The sequence below is a fragment of the Rhizophagus irregularis genome, chromosome 20, assembly GCF_026210795.1.
Source record: "Rhizophagus irregularis chromosome 20, complete sequence".
NCBI lineage: Eukaryota > Fungi > Glomeromycota > Glomeromycetes > Glomerales > Glomeraceae > Rhizophagus > Rhizophagus irregularis.
Window position 1 is genome coordinate 3,144,767 of NC_089448.1, and position 23,033 is coordinate 3,167,799.

Sequence of the window (23,033 nt, forward strand, 5' to 3'; positions counted from 1 at the left end):
CAAGACGAAATTCAAGCCGTCCAAGTCGTTCCGAAGTCCAAGTCCAAGTCCGTTCTAAAGAAAAAAAGGTGTTTTTTTTAAAAAAAAAACATTTATGTTAAAAAAAAAAAAAAAGTTATGAATTTGACCAGATTATCTGATCAATCCGGTCAAACCGGTCATCCATGTAACATCCGATTAATCCGATGTTATCCAACGGATCCATCCGGATTATCCGCAATCCGTTCATTCTTAATCCGGATGATCCGTTTTTTGATCGGATCAGATGACGGATTGAACGGATTTCACCGGAGCACACCTCTACACTAATACTTATAAATGATAGGTAATTAACTTTATAGGAATAACAATAGATCAGTATAATCTATATCTATATAATAAATAAATTTTAATATAGAAAATAAATTTTTTTATAATAATGAATCGGTAACTGACATTTTTCTAATACTAATAAGAAATAAGTAATTAACTATCTTTAGCAATAATGATAGATCCCTATAACGGATATTTTTTTTTTTAAGATGTATTTTTCAATTATATAGATTAATATAGATTTTTTTAATAATAGAACGTTATGATGGTATTTTTGTTTTTTTATATCAATAAATTATTTAAAATTAATAATGTATTTGTAAACACATAAATAAATAATAAATTTTACAATACTTCAACATCTCCTTCATGTAATAATAAGATTTGCATCAAATTTCCATATATATAACACATCTACTTATCTATCTAACTAAAAAAATTTGTTTGACGTTTGGATTAGTCTCCGTGTAAATAATTTGAATTGTGTAACTTGAAAGTTGAAATCCCATGCCATATAATTAAAACCTGTGACATGCCTTCCGCCTGATCCATTTATCATCAAAAACTATTCGATTCCAATCAACTAACCAATTTTTTTTTTTTGATTATTAATTTTTTTTGTCCAATTTTTTTTTCAAATATTTTTAACTCCTTTTTTTTAAAAATTTTTCAAACCGAAAAAAAAATTTTTCTCCCTTTTTTTTTCCAACCCAAAAAATTTTTTTTCTTATTCTTTTCCCGTTTAGGTTTAATTTTTTTTCCCAAACTGAAAAAATTATATTTTTTTTTATTAAATAATCCCCCATTGTTTTGGTCTTTTTTTTTTATTTTTTTCGATCTTTTTTTTAGACCATATTGTTATTTTTTTTTAAAAAAAATTTTTTTTTCACTCTTTTGGATTGGATTATTGTCCTTTTTTTTCAGAATTTTTTTTGTACTTATTTTTTTCGGATTCCTTTTTTTCGGAAGTTTCCCTTTTTTTTTAAACTGATTTCTTTCTTTACCCTTTTTCTTCCCCCAAATTTTTTTTTAAATTTTTTTTTCTTTTTCTTTCAATTTATTATTATTATTAAATAAAAAATAAAATATTATATATTAAATATATTTACAAAATTATTATTTTTTTAAAAAAATCACCACAACATATCAAATATAGGAAAATTGACCAATGTTGATAGAAAGATGAATAAGGTTTTTTCAATTAAATTGAACACTGGATAAATAGTTTGATTTTTCAAATTCCAATTAATTAATTATAAAATATGTAAAAATATCAATTTTTTTTTGAAGAAATTGTTGGTTTAATAATAGATTATTATAACCAAATCCATATCCGGAATTCTCTAAATAACTACCAGATTTTTGAATAAAGATTTTAATTCTGATTTAATTAAATTAAGTACCAAAAGAATAATAATAAATGAAATGAATAGATTCTATAAATACATTTAATTATTCAAATATTCTTTTTAAGTTGGTTATAAGTTTAAGATTCATGTAATATAATATAATAAGAAATAATTATAAAGTTTATAAATAATAAAAAATTAATCAAAAAAATGAGGGTGAATGAAAAAATAAGGAGAGTAAAATGGAATGAAAGAAACAAAGGGGGAGAAATGAAATGGAGCAAAGGGGAGTAAAAGAAACAAAAGGAACAAAAAAGATCAAGTGGGAATGAAAAAAATGAAAAGAATGGAGGGGGACGAAATGGAGCAAAGGGAATAAAAAAATAAAAGGAACAAAGAGTAGTGTAAAGAGAAGTGGGAATGGAAAAAAAAATGAAAATGACAACGGATAGTGTAAAGGAACGAAAAAGATGAAGTGGGAATGGAATAAAAATGAAAGAGACAAAGGGTATTGTAAAGGAATGAAAAAGGCGAAGGAACGAAGAGGAAATAAAAAACAATGGAAAAAATGAAGGAAGGGAAGAATAAAAAGAGCAAAAGAGATGAAAAGACAAAAAGAAAACAAAAAAATAGAGAAGGGACGAAATGAGATAAACAGGGGACCAAATAAAAACAAAACCCATAAAACTAAAAGAAGAAATAAAGTTAGTATGGACCAGAAATTACATGTAATAAATAAACAAAAACAAAAAACTACTGTAACCATCTTTAATTTACTTAGTATTACATTATAATACTAATTTTTTTATTTAAACAACCTCATTGGTCCCGGTGCGAAGCAACGGGTGACTGCTAGTAATAATTAAAATTATGTGATTTTTCTATATAACAATACCATATCTGAAATTCGTGAATATATAGTTTACTGTAAAAAGTTTATAAAATTACAAATAATTATAAAAGATTAAATATGAAAGAAAAGTTTTATTAGAATAATTGTAAATAAATAAAAGAAATCAAAAAAATCAAAAATAACTTATATATTATTACAGGATATGATTAGCAAGATCATATTGAATTGAAAATAGTAATAATAACTGAATATTTAATATTTTTTTTACTTTATATTACATATATACAATATGTATATTTTATAAATTTTACAATAAACATTTTTATATAATAAATATAAATAATTATTTAATGTTAAATTTTATATTCATATAAACTTTTAGTATCATTTAAAATTTTACTAATATTACGACTTGTATAATATGCTTGTGAATGAGGTTGTAAAGTAGGATTATTAGTTTGTGTTTGTACTAAAGTATCATTTTGTACTAAAGTATTATCTTGCACCAAAGTATTATTTGCTTTTACAAATTCATGTATATCATTTTCTAATTCACTATCAATATCAAATATTTTATGATAATGATGATTATGTCCAACCTCAACCTCATTGTTTGTCATATAATCTTCATTAATATATTTATTCCATTCAGTTATTTTATATTCAAGTTCAGTTATAGTTGGTCTATTTTTTTGTTCTAAATCCCAACATTTATTCATTAAATCTATATAACATTTTGGAGTATTTTTTATAATTTTAGGACGTTCACCTTCACAAATATCCAAGATGAGGTTATAATCATGTGCTTTATTATTAAATGGAGGAATGCCTGATGTAAATTCCCACATTATCATTGAAAAACTATAAATGTCACTTTTTAAAGTATAAGGTTCGTTTCTTAGTATTTCAGGTGCCATAAAAGGTAAAACTCCATGAATTTCATTAGTTATTTTGTAATGTAAATTTTTTATAGGTTTACATAATCCTAAATCACTAATAAATATTTCATAATTATCTGATATTAAAATATTACCGTCATGAAAATCACCATGAGTTAAATTTGATTCATGAATTATTTTAAGCCCTAATATAATTTTTCTTAATAATTGTAATTTATCTTGCCATTTAAATTTAACTATATCAGATAAACATTTTCTCAAACTTCCTTTTTCTGCATAATTCATTATCATTATATAATTTAAATTAACTGGATTTTGACTTATTCCAAAAATTTGAGTAAATTTTGAAAATAATTTAGCTTGACAACCATAATGATTTTTCCACTATATAAATAATAAAAAAAAATGTTAAATTTTTATAAAAAAAATAAATTTATTATTAAAAATAAATACTATACCTCATACAGAAATTTACTATTTAAATTTGATGAATTATTAAGTGTTTTAAGGATAACCTCATGACAATTCCATCTATTCCATTGTTGTTTATCAAAATTCCAATTATCAATAGGTCCATCTGACCAAATAGCTTTATGAATTTCACTAAATCCTCCTTTATCATAATAATTAATTCCTGACAATTTATTATAAGGTATCCATTCTAAAACTTCATAACAATTTTTAGCATTTAGTTGTGCTTCTTGAATAAATCTATCAATATATTTATTATTGCTAGTCCATTTTGAAAAATTTTGTTGAAAATATTTAGAATTACATTGTTGACACCACTCATGATCTGTATTTATTAGTTCTTTGCATTCATTACATGGTATAAATTTATTATCATTGTTAATTTCTACTATTTTTTTACGCAAATAAAAGGCCTTTTCTAAATTTTTTTCTATTCCTTCATTATTTTTATAAATATTAATTAGATCAAGCATTGCTTGTTTATTATCATTTTCTGCTGCTTTTTGATACCAATCAATGGCTTTTTCTAAATTCTTTTCTATTCCTTTTCCATTGTAATAACAACTGGCTAAATTATTTATTGCACTTTTATTACCATTTTCTACTGCTTTTTGATACCAATAAAAGGCATTTTCTAAATTTTTTTCTGTTCTTTCTCCATTATAATAGCAATTGGCTAAATTAAACATTGCATTTTCATCATTATTTTCTGCTGCTTTTTGAAACCAATAAAAGGCTTTTTCTAAATTCTTTTCTGTTCCTTCTCCATTTTTATAGCACGTGGCTAAATTAATCATTGCAACAGTGAGACCATTTTCTGCTGCTTTTTGGTACCAATAAAAGGCTTTTTCTAAATCCTTTTGTGTTCTTAATTTATTATGATGGTAATATAAATCGGCTAAATAAAACATTGATGCTTCATTATTATTTTCCGCTGCTTTTTGAAACCAATAAATGGTTTCTTTTAAATTCTTTTCTGTTCCTTTTCCATATTTATAACACATAGCTAAATTATTCATTGCTTCTTCATTACCATTTTTTGCTGCTTTTAGATAACAGTAAAAAGCTTTTTTTAAATTTTTTTCTATTCCTTCTCCATTATAATAACAACAACCTAAAATCTTCATAGCTTCAATATGACCTTTTTCTGCTACTTTTTGAAACCAATAAAAGGCTTTTTCGAAATTTTTTTCTATTCCTTCTCCATTTTCATAACATACAGCTAAATTAAACATTGCTTTTTCATCATTATTTTCTGCTGCTTTTTGAAACCAATAAATGGCTTCTTTTAAATTCTTTACTGTTCCTACTCCATTTTCATAACATATGGCTAAATTAAACATTGCATTTACTTCACCATTTTCTGCTGCTTTTTGATACCAACAAAAAGCTTTGTCTAAATTTTTTTCTGTTCCTTCCCCAATTTTATAACAATTGGCTAAATTATTCATTGCTTTTTTATCACCACTTTTTGCTGCTTTTTGATACCAGTAAAATGTAATATTATAAAATGGAATTTTGAAAAAGTTTGGCATCTTAATTTTTTCTAAGTAGTGTTTAAATAATAGGAAACGAAACCCGATATGAGGTCCGGAATGCAAACACTGTATTTATATGCAAAAATATCAATAGAGACTGAACTCTAATATGCAAACGTGATCTTATTAATGATTTCATTAAGTTTCAGGTTTATGTTCAATTAACTTAATTTATAAACAAATCTGCAATGAAATTACAATAATTTTAAGTTCTTTTTATTTCAAACGCGCATCGGTTACACCAATAAAAAAATAACTATCTTGGTTTAACAATCAATAAACAGTCTTGTAGTACTACAAGCTCAACAACTTCTATCAAAACTATTTTTATCAAAGTCAAAATTAGTTAGACTTATTAAAATTAAAATTTTTTTTACAAATTTGTAATAACCAAAGTTCCATTGTCAATGAAATATTGGCGCAATTGTGTTACAGCATAGACAGATATAGGGCTTATCGGTTTCAACCGAATCATTCGGTAATTACCGATTGGTTGAATCATTTGGTAAATTACCGATCGGTTTCAGTAACTGCGGTTTCGGTATCGGTTTTGCGATTTACCGAACCGATTTACCGAGAATTTTTTGCAAAAAAAGTTGCGAAACCATTCTTTATTAAAAAAAAAAAACGTTTTTAACAGTAAATTAATGAATAGAAAAACGTTTCGCAACGTTTTTTTTTATTAAAACAGTTAAAGAACGTTGCGAAACATTTTTTAACATGTAATTTAACAAATAAAAAAACGTTTCGCAACGTTTTTTTGATTATTTTATAGAAAACGTTGCGAAAACGTTTTTGATTATTTTAATAGAAAACGTTGCGAAAACGTTTTTTTCATAAAGGATTTTGCTAAAGATCACCGGTGGTGATTTTCACTATTGAAAAATTTTTCGTTTGACGTGATTGATTTTTTTATGGTTGATTTTTCGTATTTATTTTTCTGACTAAAAACTTTACAATTTTTATTGTATCAAATTATCTTGAAAAGAATTATTTATTGTATTAAAAACTAAAAATATCTATTTATTGACGTATGTTATTATTGATCGCTTTATTGTAGTGTAGCATTAAACGATTTTGTGGCCTGCTTATTTCCTTTTACATTTTGTAATACATTTTTTTGGTAACGCTTTTTGTAACACATGATTTTACTTTGCGTTACTATTGTACACTTCCGTTTTATTAGTAATAGTGATACACAAATTTTGATTTATCAAAAGATACACGAAAAAGACCCATCAGACATATCCAATAACAACTACTTATGATTGTAGTTTTTTAGCATTTTTTAACCACATGAAAAAAAAAGCAACCACGTACTTAAGGGGCACAAGTTTTTAATAGCTTTTTAAAATTTTTATACTCGACCTAAATTCGAGAGTCAAAATTTGTATACACAACCAAGTCATACTAGCTGTTAAATTATTTGCATTTCGTTACGCGTAATCTGTTCAAAACGAATTCTATAAAAAAAAACTACGTTACTAAAAGGAAAATTAGAAGGCAATTCGTACTTGAAAATAAACTTTAACAGTCTAATTATTATTTAACAATCAGAATACTCATTCTTTTACTATAAAAAAAATTTCACTAGGAAATATTACAAACTTTATTATGTATGATTACACAAATTATTAAAAATCAAAATTTAGTTAGTATTTTAAAAGTATACTACCAAAAATGTTATCTTTGATTATACAATACTTAATAAGGCAACTTTATTAAAAAAAAGCTTATATCTAATTATAAATCTTCGTTACTGTCGATTTTTAACTAGCCATTTGGTTACTTTTTTGCTAATTATCTCAAAAACCATTAATTTCTTCTTAGCCTTTTCATTTCCTGAAATCTCTGGATAGTCTTGATCGTATGATCTCATTTTTTCCATATCTTCCTGAAATTCCTGAGCTATCTTAATGACTTTGGTCACATGGTCTTTAGTAATTCCTTCATTATTACCTTCGGCCAACGTTTGCGCTATATGAAGGATATTACGGATTTCACGTCCATTTAATTCATATTTAGAAAAATCATCTGCATTGAGATCCAAGCCAGCACCATCGATGAAATTTTTCCAAATTTCTTTCCTTTTCTCCGGAATGAGTTTTGGATAATGGAAACACATAGTAATTCGTGAACGGAAAGCATCATCAATACTCATAACACGATTTGTTGTTAAGAAAAGGATACCTGAAGAGGAGGGGGATAAAGGAAGAGTGAAGAAAAATTGATAAAAAATTCTCCTTCGTAAATATGAAAACAAGGATAGTAGCAATCTTTCCTACCTTGATAATATTCTAGATGACGTAAAAATATACCAGTCATCGCATTACGGTTTGTATTATCGTAGGTACGTTTTTCAAAATAGATATCAGCTTCATCAAGTAAGAGAACAGCCTTCCATGTAAAAGCAATATCTAAAATCTTAACTAATTGTTGTTCCATCCTTTTTTACAATAAAGAAGCAAAGGTAATCAAATAGTAAATCTCTCATAGAAAAATATTAACAAAATACGTTCAAAATATTAAATACTTTGCAAGATCCGTTCCAAGTTCATGCACGCCAATCGTCCATAATGGCCGTTCAAGAAATTCAGCTACACTTTCAGCTGTTAATGTTTTCCCGGTACCAGGTGGGCCATAACAAAGAAAGATGCATCCCTTACCTTTATTGGCAATGGGATCAAGTTGTTTTACTAATAGAGAGTCAGAAGAATTAACATTTTCAAGTTCTTTACTATTTGTCGTTTGGTTGCTGTACTGTTTCACTAATTCTAAAAGTACTTCTTTTTTATCCTGAGACATTACCAAATGCTCGAAAGCACTTTCATTAAAATTAATTTTACTGAAATTCATGACCATGAATTGGCCCCATTCCTTCAATGCAAAACTAAATCCATACACTAATGCAGGTGCGAAACAATAAGATTTCTCATAGTCATAGTCTTCGAGGTAACCCTTTTTACCGAGCAAATTAACATCACATGGATTAGGTGGTTTTGCATTGTCCATTGGATAGCCAGGATTCATGGTTGCAAAACTTTTGAGATCAATCATAACACGGCCATCAGCCCTTATCGCTTCTATCTCATAGCAACCATTCACCTTTATCCAACGAAACAATGAGCCCGTATACTCCATAAAATGTCTGTTGGCTGCGAGTTCAAAGAATTTTTTTCCAATACGATAAATGGTTTCCTTGAGGAAGTCGTGAGATTCAGAAAATTTGAATGGAACAACTAATAAATCAGAGAAACTTTTCTCTCCATTAAATTCTCGGATTTTGCGTTCTATATAACATTGCTTAAATCCATGGCCATCATAATCAACAACCTTAATAATTATATTAAAAAATGACACCTTTTCAAAATCTATCATTCTAACTACTTTTTCTGCTGAAAAAATGGTCCCACTGATTTGCTGATTGGACATAACACATTTGCTAGGAAACAATTTCCCAATAATAGAAAGTAAATTTATAAGCAATTTATATAATGGTTTGCAAAAAATGTAAAAATATAAATAAAAGCAAGGTGGAAAAATCATATGAACTATTTTAAAGAAACAATTTGTTTTGAAATTTGAAGAAGTACTTACTACCATACTTCCAAGTCCTTGGTATAGAATACCCACAACATGTCAAATGAAACTGTCTTTTTTTCTATCGTTTTATTTTGCTTTTCGACCGTCTCATTATATTTCTGTTTAAGGAATCGGATCAAGTGATTCAAGTGGCTCTTTTTTTCTGAGGATTAAATTTAAAGTCAGCTAATAATTATAGCTAAACGAAATCTATTGTATAAAATTAATTACCGGTTTCCATCGAAGGTTCAGATGTAGATTTAGATGCAGTCTCCAATCCATTATATAGGATTTCTAAATCTTCCATAACGTGATACAAATCCTGAGCTTTGATCTTGGGCATATCATCGTTAATGTTATCGTTATCAATGAGGATTTCTTGAAGGATTTGAATCAATGGCCGAGAGTATAACTCAACAAGAATTGTGCAAACATCCTTGTAGTTAAAGTAAATTATTTTAAAAATGGCACTGCTTTGTTTTTGAATTTCTTCAATTGAGATGATTTTTTCATCTCCCCAATAGTCTTTCATTATTTTAATACAAGGCCACTGCCAGTCTGCCCTTCGGATATCATTGTCATTAGCTAATATCGTGGTCATGAAGAAACGATAAGTGAATAAAAGTATTAAAAAAAAAATTAGAGAAAGCGTTCGAACACATCAACAATTAGCTAATAAAAATATATAACGACCATATATCGACTAATTAATAAAACCTGATACATACATAATATTTGAATTGGTGTTTTTGAGTTGTTCACAAAACTCTCATCTATTTCAAGTTCGGGGTCTAAGTCAACCCCTTTACCGTGCATGCGAAGGCATATCCTGCTAACATCAAGACTTGGTAATTCTTTTTTGATTACCTTTTTCAAATCATCCACGTCCCCTTTGTCAATGACAATTTTGATTGGACAATTATCTTCATATTTAACCCAGATTTTATAAGCCATGATAGATAAAAATTTTGATCATTTATCGTATTTCAGACAAAAAATTAACGCGTATAAAAATTTTGATCATTTATATAATTATAAATCAATAATATGAAAGGGGCACAGAAAGACTAAATAAAGTGTGATAAATAATGCAGAGCTAGTGTAACTTATTTACAATGGAGTATAAGAAATTATCCCCGATATCCCCGATCGGCACATTTACACAATTATGCAAATGTAGTTAGTTATAGCAAATTATTATACTATAATAGAAGGATTTGAAAATGTGAGTAATACAGAAAGATTTGCATTTTCCAATGAGAAAAACTTTCTTTTAATATATTCATAATCTCAATATTATTTTCAAGTGTAATAGTTCCGAAGCTTTTTAGAAATTTAAATCTTCTAAAATGAAAAGAAAACCAAGCGAAAGAAAATAAGATTCAACAATAAAATATATTATATTTATACTCACGATATACTATAAAACTCTTACTATTGTGTAAATTGCAGGAATAAATCAATTATATCCTGGCTAATTGGAATAGTAAAATTTGATTTGAAAGAATATGCCTTGCACAACATTAAGCGGCCAATCATTTATCCGATTCTAGTAAAATTTTACTTGTTCCTGGATATAAGTAATGCATATGTCGTACAGGTATAAGAGGATAACATGCATTGATTAAATAAAGTTAAAGTTTTGCATATTGCGGTTAAAAGAAAATTATTTGATAACACGCATATTTGCAGCTAAAAAAATTATTCATTAGGTCATGCTGCAGCTATTTAACATTCATTCATTGGTAATGTCAAATTATTTATTCAAATTCTAATTAAACACGGTTTTTTCAGGTTACGCTGGGGTGCAGTGCGCAAATAAAAATCACGGCAAATGCCGTAAATATCTTTCAAATATGAAAATTTAAATAAAAAATAAATATTATTATTGAATAAAGAATGAAGTGAATAACTTTTTTTTTTAATTTTATTTAATTGCCTAATTAATGTATAAAGGCTGCGCTCGGCAAATTCCCTGGGTGTAATCTGTCACATATTTCATTATTTATGTGACTGTACAACAGTTGATTATTTTGTACTTTAAAAAAAAAGTCAAAGGCTTATAGATACATGAATCTTTTCAATAAACTTTTATAGAAATGGCAGTAAGTTCTATAGAAAACCAAGAAATTATTATAGAAATATTTTAATTTAAAGACATAAATAGTATTTTAGCAGGTATTAAGATTGGCATATAATATGTAGATATATAGATCCAATTTTGGTATACAGCTTTTTTTATGCTTTATTTTGGATCAAATGTTGTCGCTCATGGGGACCGATTTCTGACCACAGATATTTTTCCAAATTGGCATTGCTAAATCTCACCGCAGGTGATTTTCACCACACCAGCATTAGCAAATATTAATGGGCGGAGTTTCATGCCATTTTTAATTCTGCCCAAATTCTACCCTAATTCTGGTAAGGTGACAATCACCATCGGTGATATTTAGCAATACTCTTATTAATATACCTTTTATAATAAATAATAATTACTTTATAGGTAATTTCATAATTTATAATTTAATTTTTTATTCATAATTTAAACTATAAAAAGAATCACTTGAAAATTCATCAGATAATTATTTGTTACTAGTATTCAGATAATTTGATATACGCACGAATAAATTGTTTTGATAATAAAAAATGGAAAAATTCGGAAAGAATATTTATGGAAAAATTTGGAAATATAATGTAAAATAATACAGTTCAAGTACGAGAATTTACCAAAAATGGCGTGTCGTCACATGTAGCGAACTTTTTCTTGTATATTTTGGTTTATAAAAAAATATTTATTTGATATTCCTTGTCGATTAGTGTAGCAATAAATCTTTTATTTCTTTTATTTTTATTATTTTTATTTGTATCCTTTACAGTTTATATCATATTTCTTTATATTTATATAACTGTTGTCATTTTAAATAATAAATTATTATTTATCTTTCCAAACGAAATAAATCTACCTTGTGTCGGTCCATTTATAGTATAAACAAAATAATCTAAATTTCATTGTGATATACTTTTCGTAGTGGAACTTATCTATAAATTCTGTCCTTTTTTCTTGATTTATATTCTCAATACGAATTAATATATTGCTTTTTTATATAATCATCATGAATATTATGAGATGATGATTGATGAGTCTTAAAATGTTTCAAGTAAGGCCAGATTTTAAATTATAAATGAATATCAATCAGTAATCAGAATTAGTTTTTTATAATAGCGGTCCTGAGACAAATTTATATCGCAATTGCATCTGTTAAATTTTTTTAGTTCATACTTTTTTCGTACTGTATAACTATTTAATCACTTCAGTTAACTTTTTTTTTTCAATTATTAGACAAAATTAGAGTTTAATAAGGGAAAGGATTAAATGACAAATTGAAATCAATAATATATTATTCTTTCCTAACCCAGTAAATAGTCATCGTCTGTAATTTATATTGTATTTATTTAATACGTGTATATAGTTAATTTTATGTACTAAATTTATGCCACTCAATAAAATTTAAAAAAACTATTTTTTAATAACGTACTAAATATGTTCCAGTTCGCCTGGTTTTATACTGATTATGTATGTTTAATTATGTACTAAATAATTAATCACTTGGTTTTATTTGTCACACGCTAAATTTGTACTAGTTGCTTAGTTTTATACTAGTTTTATATCTATAGTATTCGTACCAGTTTATATATATGCAATTTATATACTAAATTGTACCAGTTTCGCAGTGGTTACATTTATTCTTCTTCTGAAACATATAAGTGACTATCATCTGGATCATCGACCTTCTTATCTCTACTTCTAGAAAACCTACGCAACGATCTATCACACATCAATAAATTGTTTCGCACCATAATCTTTGAAAAACTTCATTCTCCATTCATCCTCTGAGACTTGGTGAGTTCCATTGAACATATGCAACAAATATGGACTTTTCTTTGTATTTGTAGTCGATAATAGTCATAATTTTTTGATATAATTGGTCAGTCATATTTGTATGTGACTTTATTTCCAATAAACGTAAATTTTTCATCTTCTTTATGCATTAAATTTTATTATGATTAATAGTTACTGTTAAAAATAATCAAATAAAATGCATGCCCTACTAATTTTATTTAAACTTGCAGCAGAATCACTTTTTATTGAACTAGAATCAATTTCTGATGAAGTACATTCGCTACTAATGATATTATTATCTATTTCTTGATCAAAGTTTTAATTTATAAATTGTTGATTAAAATTTTCATCAAAATCATTGAAATCTCTGTATTGATTATTAATAATTTGTTCAGATTGCTCTTTATATTTCATTCTATTGGTGTGTTCTTGTTGCTTTTGAAACTTTTTTATATCCATTTGGATATAAACTACAAGATTGACAATTACATTCTACAGTTGAAGTTTTTTCGATTTTATTTTTACTCTTTTTAAGTTTTTTATTTATACTTATATATACCATAGTCAATAGTAAATATAGAAATAGGATATAAAAATTATATAAAAATTAGATATAGGTTGGATTTAACAATCATATAATATTATAAATCATAAATCATTGACGTAATCATTTAGTAATAATTGTTTACTTTGTGATCATTATTAAACTATTTTACACAGTGAAATTCGATAAACCAGATCTATCAGTTCCACTAAAATATCCGGTTTATCGGGATATCCGGTATAGTGAAACAATTTTGATATATTAAAAATCTATTATACTGAATTTTTAAAAAATTTTCATGCTAATAAAACTAATATACACTATAATTTAATTTTTTTCATCTTAGTTTTAGGTCATAGAGGTCATAAAATGATTTTTAATTGAATATATAAGTAATACATAACTTCAGCCGGAATTAAATTTTTATAATTCTGGCCAAAATTAAGATTTACCGCATCACGTTACTCAAATTTTATTGGTTATTGATCACGGGATCCAGTTTATCGAATCATTTTTACTATAGCTGGTTTGAAAATTGATCGAATATCGAGCTTTTACTAGTAAACTCCGGTATATCGAAACTATTTTAACATACGTGATTTGGTTCCAGCAAAAAAGTCTAGTTTAAACCCAAATCCGGTTTATCGAAGATCCGGTTTATCGAATTTCACTGTGTATCTAACTCAAAGCAAATCCTATCTGAATGGTTGAATAAATGAAGTTGAAGACTCATGGCAAAATATCATTCCTAGTACACAATGGCCTGAACCTATTCAACACTTACAACTTGCTGTTAAGACTTCCAACTTATGAACAGTTATTATGTTGGTGTTATTTATTTTCATACAAATCCTAAAGAGTTATCTCGGGAAAAAAATAAACTCGCCGTCAGAAATCAGAACAACATAGTTTGCATTACGTTATGATGGTACAGTAGTATAAAGTAGTACTGTATAATTAGAAAGTCACAAAACATTCGACTATTTAGTTGATAAATCTCGATTCATTTTTTGTGAATGGAATATATATGTTTAAGCGAAGAAAAAATGTAAAATAAAATTTTATGTTCAATATCACACATTTATATATGACATTACTTAATAAGTCGAATTTTGATTTGATAAAGTCAACGTTCAATTCACAAATTATTATCGAACCAAAATTCATTAATGGTGATATGGTAACGTAAAACTCACTTTATTTTATTATTACACATATTGACTTTCGATTATAACAATCTACTTAATTCATCATATTTTATTCAAACAATAAAAAATTTATTATAAACCCTATAAAAAATTCTATCCAATATTTCTGTAGAAACTCAGTAAAAATGAGCCTTTCACGGATCCATTCACGGAAAATGTAAATAATTCGATAGGTCCCGTAATAAGGTTATTAATTACGGAAATATGAGCCTTAAAAGATAGAATATAAAAAAATTTCATATCTTTGCTAATTAAAGGAAAATTAATTTTATTCGATCTAAGGTACAACATCAAAACAATGTCGGACAACTTCCCGACAACCTTTTTCCCGACATACCCTTTGCCCGACAACGATTACCCGACAAGACATATTCCCGAATGTATATTTTACCGACATGACACATTCCCTAATAGACATTATACCTACATGTTAGTTTTCCCGACATGACATTATCCCGACAACACATATCCCGACAGAAATTTCCCGACATGTTGAGATGATTTACAAAAAGTAATTTATTATAATGTATCATGTTTATAAATATAAATATAAATGACTGTTATTAACAGTTCTTTATTTTCCTTTTTTTTCAATGTGATTTTTCACGACCAGCATGGTTTATATATATATATATATATATTTATTTAATAATTATTTCATTTTTTTTAATAATTTTTTAAAACCGTTTTAATTTACTTTTTTATCTAAATTTATTTTTAATTTATTATCATTTTTTTTAAAAAAATAACTATTTTATAACAATTTTTTTTTTTAAAAAAGGTTTCTTAAACCGTTGTACTTTATAAAACATGGATATATTTAATAAGACAATTGTCTTATGGCAAATTCTTTTTTAAAAAGTTGTTAAAAAAATAACTGGAAATAAATAAATGCAACTAAAATAAATTTTTGTAGGGACACAACGGGTTGCTGCAAGTTATTTTATTAAAAATTTGCACTATTAAAATGAAATATACAGTGTACATGAAATTGCGAATTTTTACTAAAATAAATATATGAATAAACAAATAAAAAAATTTTCTCCATATGTTTTATTTTAAATAATTGGGAAATTCGGGAAATCGCTTTTTTTAATGTATATGTCATGTCGAGAAAATGTCTGTCGGGAACTAACATGTCGGTATAATGTCCATTAGGGAATGTGTCATGTCGGTAAAATATACATTCGGGAATATGTCTTGTCGGGTGATCGTTGTCGGGCAAAGGGTATGTCGGAAAAAAGGTTGTCGGGAAATCGTGGTGTAACCCATCAAAATGATCCCGAATTGCCATAATCCCAACATTTCATAAGCCTGACACTTCATAAGCTCGAAATTCAAAATACCGAAATGAAAATCTTGTATTATGAGGTGTCGGGATTATAGCAATTCGGTATTTGGGATTTTGACTATTCAGGATTAGACAAGTCGGGATTTTGACATTTCAGATTTAGAGTATCGGGACTCGGGATAATGTACTTTCAGGATTTCGAGTTTTGATATTTTGGATGCATCCCACAAAGGGTCTCAAAGGGTGGTTCGGTCAAAAAGGAAATGACAAATTCATCATACTCACCAATTTTCTGAAACAAATGAAAATAAACAGTTTAAAGAGTAATTGTTCTTTGAACATGTTTTATTTTCTTTGTATCTAATTAAGATAATATGTTAGTCATTAACATTTTCGGCAAAATGTTCTTAAGCCTTATTCCAATCCAACGGGTCGCATTCATTTCACCAACAATCATTTCACTGACAATTATCTCACCGACAGACGTTTCACCAACAGGGTCATTTCGCAGATAAATGTTTCGCTGTCAATCATCTTACTGACAAGGGAATTTAGGATTAGAGTTAGGGTTAGGTAAAAAAAGTAAGTGGATTCAGATTGATGAAATGATGTCGGTGAAATGTTTGTCGGTGAAATGATGGTCGGTGAAATGATGGGTTGGTGAAATGACGGTCGGTGAATAAGCAAAGACCCCATCCAACTATAAAATACACAATTTATTACTATTTAAATTTACAATGCATGTATAAAAGTCTTTGTACAAATCGGTTTATAATAAATGTTCAATATTAATCTATTTATTTATTTGTAATATCAAATTTACAATTAATTTTACAAAATTTTTATTATACATTTTGCAATTAGTCTTACTACATATCAATAAATTATAAAATGTTATATAACTATTGTACGATATCCTTACGAGCATCTTAACATGGTTTGTATATAATGTACTGTAATATTAATTTTACAATACATTTATACCCAATAAAAACGAAATGAGTTAAATTTGTTTAATATATGTGTTCATGTGTAATAAATGTCTAAAAAAGTACCATTTTGTTTAATTTTTGTTTTTTTTTTGTAATAGACATAAATCGGACAAAATTAGACGTTTTTTTACACATGAACACAAATATAAAACGAATTTAACACATTTCATTTTTATAGGGTTAAAAAATTTTGTTAGCAAAGTAAGTAATTTGTGATCATGCGTAAAAAGTCTAAAAAAGCACATTTTATGTCTTATTACAAAAAAAAACAAAAATTAAACAAAACGGTACTTTTTTAGACATTTATTATACATGAACACAAATATTAAACAAATTTAACTCATTCCTTTTTTAAAGGGCATATAAAGCTATATTATTGTTAATCTTTTTTCGAATCTATTGAGAAAAAAAGCATGTAGGAGCATGTGCCTTTCCCCTTCAAAGCTACGCTTTTCAGGAGGGGCAGAATACCCAAGAAGTTTTGCCAAAAAAAACTTTTAATATTTCTGAGATAGGTTGTCCCGAAAAAAAATATTTTTGAGGGAGAGGTGTGTATTAATAGTTAAATTTAAATCAAATTTTCAAATGGAATAATAACATAATGTTTATAGAAGGCCCATCTATCGATTCTTCTATAATGCAAAGAAAACAGGTACTTTTTTCGTATGGAAAAAACAGTCCACAGACGAAGGATTTCGGTAATGACCTCCATATAAAAACTGAAAAAATGACGAATGATGTAGCAATGGTTTATTTCGTAGACATCCAAGGAAATCCAGCGGGTACTGTTTGTACATGTTCATCAACTGGAGAGATTATACAATCGGTGGAAATCAATAGGTTAATCCATTTATCACCCCGGGTTGATCGATCCATATTTTTAATTTAGTATGAACATTGAATTATTAAATACAGACCCCGGCGAAAAGAATGGCGGTCAGTTTTTTTGATATCACGAATGTAATCTATAGTAAAATGTGAAATATTTTTTTATTTTCTGAAAGAGGAACAGAAAATACATATATTTCATTATTTAAATAACATTTGATATGATCATCTTCCCGTGTCAATAAATGCTTTAATTTATTATTGCATACTATTCGCACTCTTAACCAGCGTTATTTTGTTATGATATTTTAATATTTTCTTAACTTTCTCGCCATCCAGAGGTCAGATTGAGACAAATTTACCACCATTGGATTCCTCTTGACTATGTGGTTCGAATGGTGGTCTCAAAATTACTGTGTAGCATCTGTGTAATGTGATAGTTCAAGTATAATAGTGAGTATTATGAATTTTTATGTTGTATAAAGATAATCATTTCTAAAAGCAATATAAAAGCTCAATAATATAATAAAAGACCATTATTTAAATCTCGTAATTGCAAGAAATCTAATAGTTGAAATTTTGTTTCAATACAAGCTTTGGTTGATGAGAAAATGAAGTTTAAACTTTTTATTTCAAACTTTCATACCAAATTCAAAAAATTATTAGTAGTATTTCTCTGTGATAATGTGATATAACTAAATGCAATTATAATATTTGGCAGTTAAAAGTAAGTGGTTTTTTTTAAAAAAAAATTGGAATTTATTATTATGTAGGATTTTGAGCATTTTAAAAAAATTCATAGCAAATTATTATGCTCCGATTTCTATTAAATTTATAACTTCTTGGTTTTTTAGAAGGTAAAATAGGTGTAAAAACAATAATAAATTTTTATTTTTTTTTTATTGCTTTTTAAAATAGTATTCTAAAAATCCATTGGGCATTTACAAGTTTTAATTTAAATAGGAAAATTCTGATCTCATATCCAAAATAACAAATGATACTCGCACCGCCATTCTTTTCGCCGGGGACTGTAGGAACGGAGTATTAAATGTTTAAAAAGGAAGAAATACGAAATCCAGGAGTCTGGTATTTTTCTTATAAAAAGAAAGTAGCAACTCTGAAGCTTAAACACATTTAATAATTAATAATTACAAAAGAAATAATTCAACCCAGCAGATATTTTTCAAACTATCTTCTTCACAAAGTAATCATGAACCAAAATTTGATATTTGCATTCCTTTTATTGGCTGCACTTACCATGGTCAATGCCGTTCCATATCAACTTCTTAAAAGAGGGAAAGACATATATTTGTCATGTTCACCAAATCCCGACAGATCTTACATCTATGCAAACCTTAAGCCTTTCCCTCCTGTTTCTAATCAATCCGATGATTATACAGTTGAAGGAGCAATGTTGGATTATGAAATCACTCCTAATAAAACCGAAATTATAATTGTGTATACTGATCCGAACCATTATACCATAGGTGATATTTATTTTAAGGTTTTGGATTTTTATTATGCGAGCGCAGCTCCATTTTCAATTGATGTACCAGATGTTCCGACACCACAACTTCCTAGTGCATACTCGATTTCAGTATTAATTGCAGATAAAACCAATGATCCATATAATCCAGAAATCCATGCCTGTGCATATGCCAATTTTGGTTTCTGATTTTGCTGGTACTACAGAGTAACGCGGTCTAGTTTTTGTGCTGATAATATACATTTTTATTTATATGTTTTTCATAGAGCAGTTAGTTATTTTATACTTTGGATGTATAGTTATGGAATTACGCTGGACGTTATTTCCGTATTGAAAATCAAAAACAACAAGCATTAACAGTCATTGAATAATATATTTTTCTCATTGCATTATGTAAGCGATCTATATTTATTGTAATAGTTCGTATATAATAATAAAATATTGATATCATCGTTAAAAGTCACGTGTAATAATGCGCCATTTTCACCCGCATTGTGCTACAAAATTAAAAAAATTAAAATTAATGAATCACACAGCAGGCCTGTGAAACGCTCATTTTCTCACATATACCAGGCTTTGGTATTTTTCGCAAATAAAATTCTTTTTTACACTTGTCCTCACATACGCTAGTTTGCACCAATAAAATTTCGCAAAAAATACTATATAAGCCGAAAAACATGTCTATCACTTTATTCTGTTTACTCTGTCTCGTCAAACCGCGAATGCTTTCTCTGTTAAAATTAGTAGGGACGAGACTATTAGTGACCTCAAGGAGATTATAAAGGCGAAAAAACAAAATGACTTTGCTGGTGTAGACGCAGACAAGCGGAAAGTGAAAATCTCTGACGAACGCGACGATCTCTTAGGCAACCTCACACTCCAAGACAAACTCCTAGCAACGAAAAAGATTTCGAAATACTTCTCTGATTCATCAGCCGAAGAATGTATTCATGCCTAGTCGAAGCGCCCGTGTCAACCGCCACTTCGAGCTGTGAACGGGGAATTACTTAACGAACTTACCTCGTTGAAGGCATTACTCAACAAGTCCGTCTATGGTATGTAAAAATTAGTGTGAAAAGAATAAAAGATACTTTGTGAGAATTTTTCTAACCGGCCATTCGGATTGCAGACTTCGATGTCGTCGTTAGCCCGAAACGGACGAAGGTTTTCAAATGGACAGTGAATATCGAGCACGCAACTCTCGAAGGACAAAAAAGTTCAATACGTGCTATGTATCAGACACCGGCACTTGAAAATGATGGGCCGGTCCTCAACATGTTAAACGACAGCGGAAAATACTCCTCGTATTGATCAAGACCTTCGTGAAATGCCCCAGCTGTTTGTGTCAAAAAATAATCTGAAGTTCACCGTGTTCATAGAAATACTCAGTCGTTCCCAAAGGTGTGCCAGCTTTATAGTCTTGGCGAATCAAACGATCCTTCATTATCAGTGTTCCCGCCTTTCACTCGCGAGCATAAAGAACTAAAAGACGATTCTTCCCGGCATTACTTAAACATCTTATAGCCGAACTGGAGGCGCGTCAGGTAAAGGACGAAGATTTTTATAAGGGCATTGCTCAGAATGCTGTACAACCTGAATCTGCTCTATCAAATCGTAAATATAAGGCAAACGAGATGGAGGAAGAAGATTTGTTTACGGGTAAGACTTATGGAATTGTTACAAATACGGAAAAATGGTATTTTATGGAATATTCGCTCGATGACCAGAACAGGCTAAGATTCAAACTATCAAAGCTGGTAACCGTTGTATATGATAGTAAGATAACGTTGATAGAGTCCTCGGGCATATTACATGGTTATTAGAGGAGGCACAAAAGGCGGACTCAGCTGTTAACTTAGGCGGTGAGCAGGAAATCAAAAAGGTAAGGTCAACAGGCAATCTCGCGGAAAAAGGTACCTCTAGTACCAAGGATTTAGAGTAGCTTTAGCAAACAGGCATAGGTAGCTTTATTAAGCATAGAACAACCATGTATCACGGGCTATGTCCCGATCCTTTGTATTTATTTTTGCATGTATTAATAAAAACTTTTCTTGGCAAAAGCTGCAGACCATTGGTCAGGATGTCGCGTGAATTTTTCAATTTTGAATATCAACATACAGAGCATAAATAATATTATATTAGCAGGTATGCAATCCGAAATAGATTTATTGAGGCAACATTTCACCGAGCTTGAGGCTAAGTACATTGGGATTAGGGCAGAGAAAGCTGAGCTCGAGGCCAGGAATGCTATTCCTGAACTTGGAAGGTTGCTGAGATCGAGGTTGAGAATTTGAAGTTGAGCAGGCCATGGAAGAGAATTCCGAGCTTAAGGCCAGAATCGAGGAACTAGAAAATATAAAGCAGATTCTTATACTGAGAATGATTACGGGCGGATGCAAAGGACAGTTGATATACCCGACTCTGCAGTAGTCAAGTTAGAGCAATGTAAGCCTGATCACGAAGTCAATGAAGTGGTACCAGAAGTGCGTTATCCATAGATAACCCGATACCTGCTAGCTCCAACTTCCAAGTCATCAGAGGATAGAAAGGCAGATTCTTTCTTAGATGAGGTGAACAAGAAAAGTGTTAGTGATAATATAAGGCGGAGGAATAGGGAGAAGAAACTTCAGAGTGAGTCAGCTAAAAATCAACCTCAAGACTTATCTGATTGCTACACAACTCCTTCAACATCTAAAGTTGCACTAGAAATTATGACCCCTATAGCCTCTGATCATACTTAGTCGCAAGATGCTGAATCTTTGTCTCCCTCCAGCATCACATAGTTCATTTCAGGAAAACTCTCCTCTACCTATTATCCGAAATTCAAAAAGAAGCACTTGCTTCATCAGTTAACACTTCCAAGTTCAATAATGTAGTAGCTGATGGGGAAGGCCGACAATTAATTTCTGATGCTGAAGATGCAGAAGGCAAAACGATAAAAGCTAAACAAAAAGAAAAATGTATGCTGGTATACTTATAGAGAATCATACGAAAATAATGTTGCAGAAATTTCTGGTGTAGCCGAAAAACTGCAAAGTCTCAAGTTTACACCATGATTAAATCTTCTTTACCTAAGATTTCAGAATCAAATCTGTATAAGAAGACCCAAAGAGCTGGAAGTGTTTATAAGCTATTTAAAAAGATTATCGATCCCGAAACCAAAAAGGAAGTTATGGGGATCGGTATCGATAAAGTTTATGGAATTTCGTATGGAGTAAGAAATATATCAGAATTAAGTGATGCTCAAATCATAAATATTATTAAATCGAGTAGCGGAAAAGCACGTGATATCCTGACCATTGGTCAGGAACAATATCATGTGACCGAAATTTCTACGGTCAACAAATCCTGAAGATCTAGAAGAAAAACGAAAGCATATCATTGGGTTGGTGCTAGAGCGTTTTCCTTATCTATTTATAAGGAAAGTGATGAACGTAGTGACAGATTTAGCCTTAATAGTTCAGCGCTCTGTCCTATATACAATAGAGATCATAAAGAAAAAACTATAGTAAAGGGTGAATGGGGTTCTGATGAACTTCATCATGGAATCCCAATAGTAAATGTGAAAGCATAGAGGGCGAAAACTTCGTCATTTGGACTAATCACATGAAATGCGCAGAAAAGATATGGGAATATTTGACAGGCTGTTTCTGAAAGCGATATAAAGTTAAAAAAGAAAAATCTTGCTGGTCGTTGGAATTGGATCAAAATTTAAGCCAATGATCATGATCTTTTAGTACAAGAAATCTATAATCAAAGAAATACGAACTATAATCGAG

At 28.8% G+C, this 23,033-nt stretch overlaps 4 protein-coding genes across 4 annotated transcripts; 2 read left to right on the top strand and 2 right to left on the bottom strand.

Annotated features, from left to right (window-relative positions):
- Positions 1-2,867: 2,867 nt before the first annotated feature.
- On the bottom strand, positions 2,868-5,795 carry OCT59_013292 (uncharacterized protein; the record flags this gene model as incomplete). Its single annotated transcript, XM_066140713.1, has 2 exons — positions 4,240-5,795; positions 2,868-3,238 (listed from the first exon to the last, which is right to left on the bottom strand). Exons 1-2 carry the CDS (start codon positions 5,417-5,419, stop codon positions 2,868-2,870), a joined length of 1,551 nt encoding a protein of 516 aa, XP_066001568.1. The 5' UTR covers positions 5,420-5,795.
- Positions 5,796-7,178: 1,383 nt separating this feature from the next.
- OCT59_013293 (uncharacterized protein) lies at positions 7,179-9,958 on the bottom strand (the record flags this gene model as incomplete). The annotated part of the gene is made up of 6 exons (XM_025330893.2): positions 7,179-7,612; positions 7,708-7,868; positions 7,956-8,864; positions 9,020-9,167; positions 9,236-9,589; positions 9,733-9,958. 6 exons carry the CDS (start codon positions 9,956-9,958, stop codon positions 7,179-7,181), a joined length of 2,232 nt encoding a protein of 743 aa, XP_025166770.1.
- A 9,020-nt stretch (positions 9,959-18,978) lies between these two features.
- OCT59_013294 (uncharacterized protein) lies at positions 18,979-19,443 on the top strand (the record flags this gene model as incomplete). The annotated part of the gene is made up of 1 exon (XM_025311948.1): positions 18,979-19,443. The coding sequence occupies one exon, from the start codon at positions 18,979-18,981 to the stop codon at positions 19,441-19,443; it is 465 nt and encodes a 154-aa protein (XP_025166769.1).
- An 863-nt stretch (positions 19,444-20,306) lies between these two features.
- OCT59_013295 (uncharacterized protein) lies at positions 20,307-21,196 on the top strand (the record flags this gene model as incomplete). The annotated part of the gene is made up of 4 exons (XM_066140714.1): positions 20,307-20,309; positions 20,384-20,418; positions 20,735-20,913; positions 21,036-21,196. 4 exons carry the CDS (start codon positions 20,307-20,309, stop codon positions 21,194-21,196), a joined length of 378 nt encoding a protein of 125 aa, XP_066001569.1.
- Between the last annotated feature and the right edge of the window lie 1,837 nt (positions 21,197-23,033).